Below are 9,058 nucleotides of genomic sequence, written 5' to 3'. Positions count from 1 at the left end.
AGTAGGTCGTGGTTTTTTCACCTTTTGAGCCAGGTGTTTTCCACGAAAAAATCTCCGTGTTCTTTATTTTTGTATTTACTATTCCGCAAACAGCAATAGTTAGTATACCTAGAAGAACCAGGTTCTTCTAGAGCGAAAATTGGGTACCACACAAATCACCCCCCCTCTTGTGTGGTATTGACATTTAGAACATCAATTGGTATCAGAGCAGGTTATCCTTGAAGAGGCTAACACCTTAGGAAAAGATCAAAATGAGTTCACCACCTGGAAACTGGGAAGGGCAATCCACTGATAGGCCTCCACTCTTTAGTGGCCACTACTACTCTTGGTGGAAAAACAGGATGAGAGATCATATCATATGAGAGGACTGTGAACTCTGGGACATAGTCACTGATGGTCCTTTGGAAACTACAAAGAAGAATGAGGAAGGAGTGGATGTGCCAAAAACAAGAGTTGACTGCAATGCTGAGGACTTGAGGAAGTGGGAAAAGAATGCAAAGGCCAAGAAATGGCTTGTGTGTGGACTTGGTCCAGACGAGTACAGTAGAATTCAAATTTGTACCACTGCTAAGGAAATCTGGGACACTTTGCAAGTGGCTCATGAAGGAACACCTCAAGTGAAGAGGTCCAGAGGAACACGACTGTATTCTCAATATGAGAATTTCACCATGAAGGAAGGGGAAACCACCCAAGAGATGTATACAAGGTTCACCACACTGACAAATGAACTTATGACTCTTGGAAGGGTTATTCTTGAAGAAGACAAAGTTGAGAAGATTTTGACAAGGGTACTGCCAATCTCTTGGGAAAGCAAAATCACAGCTATTCAGGAATCAAAGAACATTGCCACTCTTAAGTTGGATGAGCTAATTGAAAATCTCACTGCCTATGAACTCAGAAGGCAAACCATGAAGATGGATGCACCCAATAAGGAAAGGAGCATGGCATTCAGAATCACTGAAGGTGCTGATCTAGAGGAGGATGAAATGACCATGATCACAAAGGATTTCAAGAAGTACCTAATGAGAGGAAATGGTCCTTCAAGAAGTGGAAGCTACAACAAACCAAGGGTTCCTGAAAAACAAACCAATGAGGGGTGTTACAAGTGTGGGAAGACTGATCACCACATCAAAAATTGCCCTCAATGGGAAATTGAATGGAAGAAGGAAAGAGCTGAACGACGGAACAAGTTCATCCCAAGAAGAACAAAGGATTAACAAAGTCTATGGTTGCTGCTTGGGGTGAAAGCTCAGATGATGACTCAGAAGATGAAGATGGAGATGAACAAGCACTTATGGCAATTGGAGAATCCGATGAGGAATCTGAGGTAAGTATAATTCATCTCAAAGACAAGATTAAGTTTTTGTCTAAAGAAAGTCTATCTGAATTACTTCTAGATTTCATTGATGAATTTGAGGTTATAAACAATGAAAAGGAACAGTTGTCTAAGGAATGTGTGATTCTGAAAGCTAAGTGCAAAAACCTGGAACTTAGGGCTAGTGAAAGTGATAGTAAAAATGCTAAGTTGAAGAACCAGGTTCATGAACTTGACACCACAGTCCTAGAGCTTAAATCTGAAAATCTAAAATTGAAATTAGGAACTGGTAAAAAGAAATCTGATCACACACAACTCACATTAGAAGAAAATGTAGGAAAAATAAAAGATGAGTTGTACAAAAGAGATGAGCAGATAAGAGTCCTTAATGAGGATCTAAACAAGGTCAAGCACGAGCTAGATAGAACCTGTAAATGGAATAGGTCATCCGATGCACTTTCATGGCTACATGAACACCATAGTAGCACTAAGAGAGGACTTGTCTATGGGACCCCTGCACCTAAGTGGGATCCCAAAAGCAAGTACCTCACACTTCCTGAGAACAAAATTTGCACACACTCTGGTAAAAATGATCACTATAAAAGTGAATGTATTGCAAAAGAAAAGGCTAGTCAAAAGAATAAAGAATTTGTTCAAGGGAAAAATAGGCTGCCAAGTTGGGCTAAAAAGAATTTGATTCACCCTTTTGCTTATAGAAAGGGACCCAAACTAGTTTGGGTTCCTAAGACTAACCCCTGATTTCCTTTTGAGGGTCCAAGTGAAGGGGAGCAGCCAAATATGGTACATGGATAGTGGCTGTTCAAATCATATGAGAGGAAGCAAGAACCAGTTCCTTTCACTTGAGGACCTCAAAGGAGGTGTCTCCTTTAGAAATGGGAATAAAGGTGAGATCATTGGGGTTGGAAAGGTAGGTAAGACTGATTCTCACTCTATTAAGAATGTCTACTTGATAGATGGCCTAAAGTACAGTCTAATCAGTGTATCACAATTATGTGATAGAGGTAACTTGGTAGCATTCACCTCTACCAAATGTTTTGTGATAAATCTTACCACTGACAAGATTGTTTTGCAGGGAAAAAGAGTAAACAAATATTTACATTGTAGATCTGTCCACACTTTCAGAAAATGAACTCACTTGCTTAAGTGTGTTGGACAATGATCCCCTCCTTTGGCACAAGAGACTTGGACATGCAAGTCTGAGTCAACTCAACAAATTAGTCTCCAAGGATCTGGTGATAGGGCTGCCTATCATCAAGTTCAAGGAAGACAAAGTTTGTGAGGCTTGTGCAAGGGGGAAGCAGGTAAGATCCTCTTTTAAATGCAAGAAAGTGGTAAGCAGCACCAGAACGATGGAACTGGTCCATATGGATCTCTGTGGTCCAATGAGAACATTAAGCATAGGTGGTAAAAGATATGTGATGGTGCTTGTTGATGATTACTCTAGGTTTACTTGGACATTGTTTTTAACATCTAAAGATGAAGCATTTGACATGTTTACTTCTTTTGTTAGAAAAACTCAAAAACAACTAGGTAATCAACTTGCATCAATTAGGTCTGATCATGGAACTGAATTTGAGAATGTCACTGTGCACATATACTGGTAGCTCCACTTCTGCTCCCAATTCTTTCAGTAATGTTGTCAGCCAGACCACTTCTGAAACTGCACTTGCCATGCTTCTGTATTCAGCTTCAGCTGAACTTTTTGAAACTGTGTTTTGCTTCTTTGATTTCCATGACACTGGTGATTCTCCAAGTTTGATTAAGTAACCTGATACTGATTTCCCAGTATTAGGACATGAGGCCCAATCAGCATCACAGAAAATATTGATTTTACATGAACTCTGGCTCTTCAGTAGGATTTCCAATCCTGGTTCCCTTTTAATGTATCTCACTACTCTTATAGCTGCTTCCCAATGAGATCTCTTTGGTTGCTGCATAAATTGACTGAGGGTTTGGACTGAGAATGCAATATCTGGCCTGGACATGGTCAGATACAGCAACTTCCCAATGAGCCTTTGATATTGGCCTACATCTTCCAGCATTTGATCATCTTCATTTTTCTTTGATTATCTTCTCTAAAACTTATCTTTTCGGGGCTTTCATTGTGAATATGCTATTTTAATCTGCCTTTGAAACAGTTTCCGATTTGCACTTCTCATAGTGAAAGTGATGTTGGAGAACACAATCAACATGGAGTAATGAGTCATTCGCCGCAATTGGAGGGTCATAAACGACACGTATGTCATCTATATATATAGAGAAAATAAAATTTATATATATACAGTAGTAAACAGTAGTATAATTTTATCGATGAAGAAAATTTATCAGAATCACCTTTAGCTCCTAGCTCCGCCCATGGATCGATGGCTAAGCTAAAATCTACTATTTGCCAAATAAAGAGTAATATTGTCCTACTGAGAATTGGTATCCGTTTTGAATCAACAAGGTGTAGATTGTTTGACCTTCTAATCCCTACTCATAATCAAGAGAATAATAAACAGGCCATGATGTTTGCATATGTCCTAATGAGTGTTGTGTTTATCTTTTCCTTAGGGACCACTCACAAGGTTAATATATACTGGCTTTGGTTCACTTTAAGTAATTTTTTAGCTGTTTTTGTATATATTAAGAAATTTAATTTTTTGTATTAATTAATAATATAATTGACTATATTAATCTTAATTTGTTTATTGAAAATATAATAAATATTCTTAGACTCTTTACTCTTATGGCAACTTTGAAAAAAAATTTAATTCTACTTGATATTTAAAAAAATTAAATATTATGAATCACAAAAAAGGGCCAAAAACTCATTTAAATGGACCACAGAGAGTGTTTTTGCAGTTAGTTATAGCTGATGAAGAATCACCAGAGTACCAAATATGCAGAGGGGAAAAAAATGGAAATTCAATTGTGTTGTGGGATTCATTCTTTTATGCTTTAATATTAAATAAATTTGATAAATTTCGGTGGTTAAGGCCGAGCCTTTTTGAATGATGAAATTAGCTTTTACTTGGAGGGTAAATTAATTGACACTTGGCAAAATATCAGTTACGTAACAAAATGAGAATGGGTGAAAGCAAGAAATAAAAAGGAATTCAGAATGCCGATAATGGTTTATTCTTGAGTTGTTAGTAGTGGCAAAGGCTAGTTAGAGTTTTTCTCATGAGTCATGAGTCATGACTATACAAACGATCAATAGCGGTGAATATAATATATGTCCATATTTTCATTTTAATTTTAATTATGTAAACTAATATCGTTTAGTATATGTCAATAGGGTGAAACCATTTCCCCCCTTTCTCTTTCAAATTAAGGATGAACGTTAGAACTTTATGCTAATATTTTGTTCCCTCTTTTTGGATAAAATAAATGAACTTAGTGCGCGTTTGGACATAAGAATTATAAAATTAAAAAAAAAAGTAAACTTTTTAAAATTAGAATTATATTTGGATATTAATATACTTTTGGTTTGTGTTTGAATTTTTGTGAATAATCTGAGTGAAAAGTTTGAAAAATAACTTTTTAGAGTTTTTTAAATTTTCAAAAAATACAATAATTTTATCTTCAAATAAAAATTAAAATTTTTATTATCAAACAGTAATTTAAAAAAAAGTGAAAAAATTGTTATGTCGAAACGAGCGCTTAGTATTTAAACCATTTTGCCATTTTTCTGTTAAAAAAACATTGATAGAAAATGGTGGAACGTAATCCAAAGCGATTGAAGTGGTAACTGTAGTTACCATTGCAGTGCGTGGTATACGCCAGGTGGCAACAAATTTGCATGAGAAAGGACAAATGTAATTGCTACTGTTCCCCATTAATTGCATGAATTAAGGGTAACTTTTTTCCTTAAACCCCCTCTAAATGGGCCCACCTCACTACCCTTAAATAAAGCAACCTTCTACTGTCCTCAACATACTCCGTAGTAACAGTGCTTAGAAATTGGGAAAAAGGAATAAATAAAGCAAGGAGGCCAAAGGCCTAAAGCAAATCCAAGAAAACGCCATTTGATTTTTGAATGCGTGTCTCAAAATAACCCTGAAACCTTAATAAAAGCAACCTTCTACTGTCCTCAACATTCCTCCACTTCTTTCCCTGTTTTCCTCTTTTCTCCCTTTGCCTTTGGGCCCCCCTCTCATAATCCTAAAATACCCCACACTTCATTATTATATCTTCTTCAACCAGCAACCTCTTGTACTACTCATATCTTCTAACTTAAAAATCTTTTTTCTCCCTCCAACCACTTTGTTCTTTTTTGATTTCTGCCATGGCTTGTAACTTTCAAGAACCAGAGTTTTGGTTGCCTTCTGAGTTCCTAACGGACGACGAAATACTCATGGGACATGGGAACTTGAAGAAGACGGAGGGACGGAAGAATGATTTCTCAGACTTGAATCTCTGTTTCCCCACTGACTTCCCTTATGATTTTGGTCCTTCGGCGTTGGGTTCTCCAGTTGAGTCTTTTGTTGGTTCCACTGAGACAGAAAGCGATGAGGAAGACGCTCTTGCTGGGTTAACTCGTCAGTTAACTCGCACATCTCTTAACTCAAACCTTCCTCAGCATCAAGTCGAGGTATGTGCTTCCTACAAATATTTACAAACTTATTTCTGTTATATTTCTAACTTTTTGGACTTTGCTGTGACTCAGAAAAATTGGGTGCACTCTGGTTCACCCCAGTCAACCCTCGCTCAAATTGGAAGCTGGTCGGGTCGGAGCTCCGGGTCTAGCAATGGTAGCCCCAACGGGCCTTCTCAGATGTCTTCTCCCCCAACTTCGCCGCTTGGTGCTCAAAATGACGCTTGGAATCTTATATACCAAGCAGCGGGCCAAGTTGCAAGGATGAAGATGCATGGCGGGTTTGGACCCGCCCGAAATCAAGGACTTCCCGGACCGCCTCGAGGCGTCCATCATCCGGTCCAGCCTTCAGCCCCCATGGAAACCCCCAACTCTTGCTTCAGTAATAATACTCATGTATGCTATTCCCTTTTCATTTGTGTATGCAATTTTTTGTGTTAGTTTCAGTGTAACCTCAGTGGTCAAGTTTTGTCTAATTACTAATTTTATCTTCTGTAGTTTGAGCAAGCCAGAAGAGAGCAAATGGCGAGGCAACAGAGCAGTGCCATGTTGAATAGGCAAGTGAAGAATGGATGGTTTAACGAGCAGCCTGTCTGTCAAAATAGAGGTTTAAGATCGGGATTTGGAGTTGGAGGTTTTGGGGAAGGCAACAGGTGCGGAAGGGTAGTCGCTGACTCGGGTCAAACAGGATGGGCTGGTCTGCCATTTGAGCAGCAAAATCAGTACCAAGGCCAATCTGGGTCGGGTATGCGGGTGGGTCACATTGGTGGATCTGGTAACGGTGGCGTTAACAAGAAGAGGGAGTGTGCTGGCACTGGCGTTTTTCTGCCTAGGAGATATTGTAGCCAGAATTCTTCTGATTATCGCAAGAAACCAGGTACTTCGTCTCTGTTCCAGCTGTTCATTTTCAAATATTTTTGAATTTTAATTTGCTTTTGTATTTTGTCATTTTCTGAGATTAGTGGTATAATCTCAATGTTTGCCTAGTGTGTTGCTACTGAAAAAGCTGAACTCAGGAAAGTAAAGCAATTTGCTTTTGACTATTCATATTTACTGATGTTTTTAAAGTTTAATATAATGGAAAAATGAAATAACTCGTCCAATAAAATAAAGAAATGCAGGCTTTTTCCCCTAGGTCCCGTAGCTGTCAAGTCGGAGCTGCCACATTGCAGTTTCTTTTTCTGCAGTTTTGTCCTTGTTCCTCGTTGAATCTGAGCTGGTTTTTTATTTTATTTTCCACTCTTAAAACACCCTTTCGGCTACTATAGAAAATGCCAGAAATTAAGAGAAATAAAGGAGTTTGGTGCTTTATTGCTTTATGACTTGTTGCTGCATTGGCATGTATTTTTCCCTACAGTATACTGGCTTTTGTCTTTTGTTTTTCTATCCTGAGTTTGACAGATATTACAAGTTCTTTTTAATTCAAAAAATTAAATTGGCAGTAACTTTTCATTGTCGCTTAATGACATTCCTGTTAGTGAATATTCATGTTTCAGAAAATAAATCTGGTTTTATTGTCTGCTTTGGTAAATATATGCTCTGTTTTACAAAGAAACAAATTGTAATAAATGCTCTGCTTTCTGCCTCTGCTGCATATGCAGGGTGTTCCACTGCTTGGCTTCCTGCTAGGGTTGTTGAGTCTTTGAATAAGAACATTGATGGCTTAAATGGCATTCCTTCTCAACCCCAGCACCAGCCTCAATCTCAGCCTCATGCTCATCCTCAACCGCTACGGTTCAATGCTGGATTTGTTTCCGAATATGGTATGCATAGATGCTGTAACAAGTGAATTTCAGTCTTAAATTAATTTATGCATCCTACTCATTGTAAGGTATTAATATTGCAATGATATTGTTGTGCAGAAATATTAATGGCTAGGAGTAATGCATTGCTTGCACAACAGAGGAGAAATCTACAACAAGAAGGAACAATGAATCTTGAAGTACGCCTTCCTCAGGAATGGACGTACTGACGTTCTTTATTATTAGTTTATCAGGAAATGGTCTTTAGGTTAATTTCCTTTTGGTTTTAGGAAGGATTGCAAGTAGAAAAATAGATAGTCCAGTGATATAATATCCAAAGTCAGTTTTGTGGAAAACAAAATGTCTGAATTACAAGGAAATGGTTCCTGGTAATCAGAAGAAAGGCAATAAGTGATGTTTAATTTTCTTTCAGCTTAGTCTATTAGAATATCAAGTGTTAATGACGATTATGTCCTTAGGCGTATTTTGTTTTGGGTGCCTGATAAAGAAGATCAAGCAGCACATAGGGGGTAGAACAGGGGAGTTTCCCTCCATTTTTGTTTGTATAATAAGTGGGATGCATCTTGTGTTGGGGGGGGGGGGGGTGAAAATTTCATTGTAATGGCCAGATGGTACTCTGCACAAACTATGTAGGCTTCAAGATCCATAACCCTCCATGTAATGCATATCGCTATATATATATTACAATAATCTTTTTTTTTACATATAAGTCAATGGTTTTAATCTTTTTGTCATATTACAATAATCAGATAATGTTTTCACATAAAAGATTGAACTCTGTTCAACACCCTTGTACTTCTAGTGCTTTTGTTGTACATGTGGGATCTCATCTTGCAACAGATTACTCTGGCATTAGTGAAAATGAGTTTGGAGAAAAATGCCCTTTTTATACTAAGAGGCTCAAACTAATTATGTTATTCATTAATCATTTATCTATAAAAAACTCTATAAACATGAGTACGATGTTCATATATGAATTTATCGTGTAAAGTGGTATAAGTAAAACCATGGAAGACTAAATTAACGGGAATTAAAGTTTTAAGCTAATAACTTGAGTACGCACAATTGCAGTGAAGATTCAAAGATTTATGGAAAAGGGAAAGGTTAAAAGAAAAGAGAGACATACGAAAGAAGATGCAGCTTTTGCGTGACTGTGCCGTACGAGTCGGATTTGAGTCGATAGGGCCCTGGTTTACAACCCAGCGACGTCGTTTTTCTTCTTTCATTTGAACGGTACAACATTTGAAATATTTGAAAGGGAAGAGTGGGAAGCATTTTTGGTAGTTGTGATATGGTGGTGCTTTCCTTGCTGTGCATGTTTTTGACTTGGTCAGACTTCCTCTTTACCCATGCTATGCAATCTTATTTTGTAAAACCCCC

At 37.7% G+C, this 9,058-nt stretch overlaps 1 protein-coding gene across 1 annotated transcript; it reads left to right on the top strand.

The window, feature by feature from the left end:
* Nucleotides 5,324-8,141, top strand: LOC109225658. Its single transcript, XM_019390408.1, has 5 exons — nucleotides 5,324-5,912; nucleotides 5,988-6,311; nucleotides 6,414-6,792; nucleotides 7,517-7,678; nucleotides 7,778-8,141. Exons 1-5 carry the CDS (start codon nucleotides 5,607-5,609, stop codon nucleotides 7,885-7,887), a joined length of 1,281 nt encoding a protein of 426 aa, XP_019245953.1. The 5' UTR covers nucleotides 5,324-5,606; the 3' UTR covers nucleotides 7,888-8,141.

The sequence above is a fragment of the Nicotiana attenuata genome, chromosome 1 (genome assembly GCF_001879085.1).
Source record: "Nicotiana attenuata strain UT chromosome 1, NIATTr2, whole genome shotgun sequence".
Lineage (NCBI taxonomy): Eukaryota > Viridiplantae > Streptophyta > Magnoliopsida > Solanales > Solanaceae > Nicotiana > Nicotiana attenuata.
Note: the sequence above shows the minus strand (reverse complement) of the source record. Positions and strands in the feature narration are given on the sequence as shown.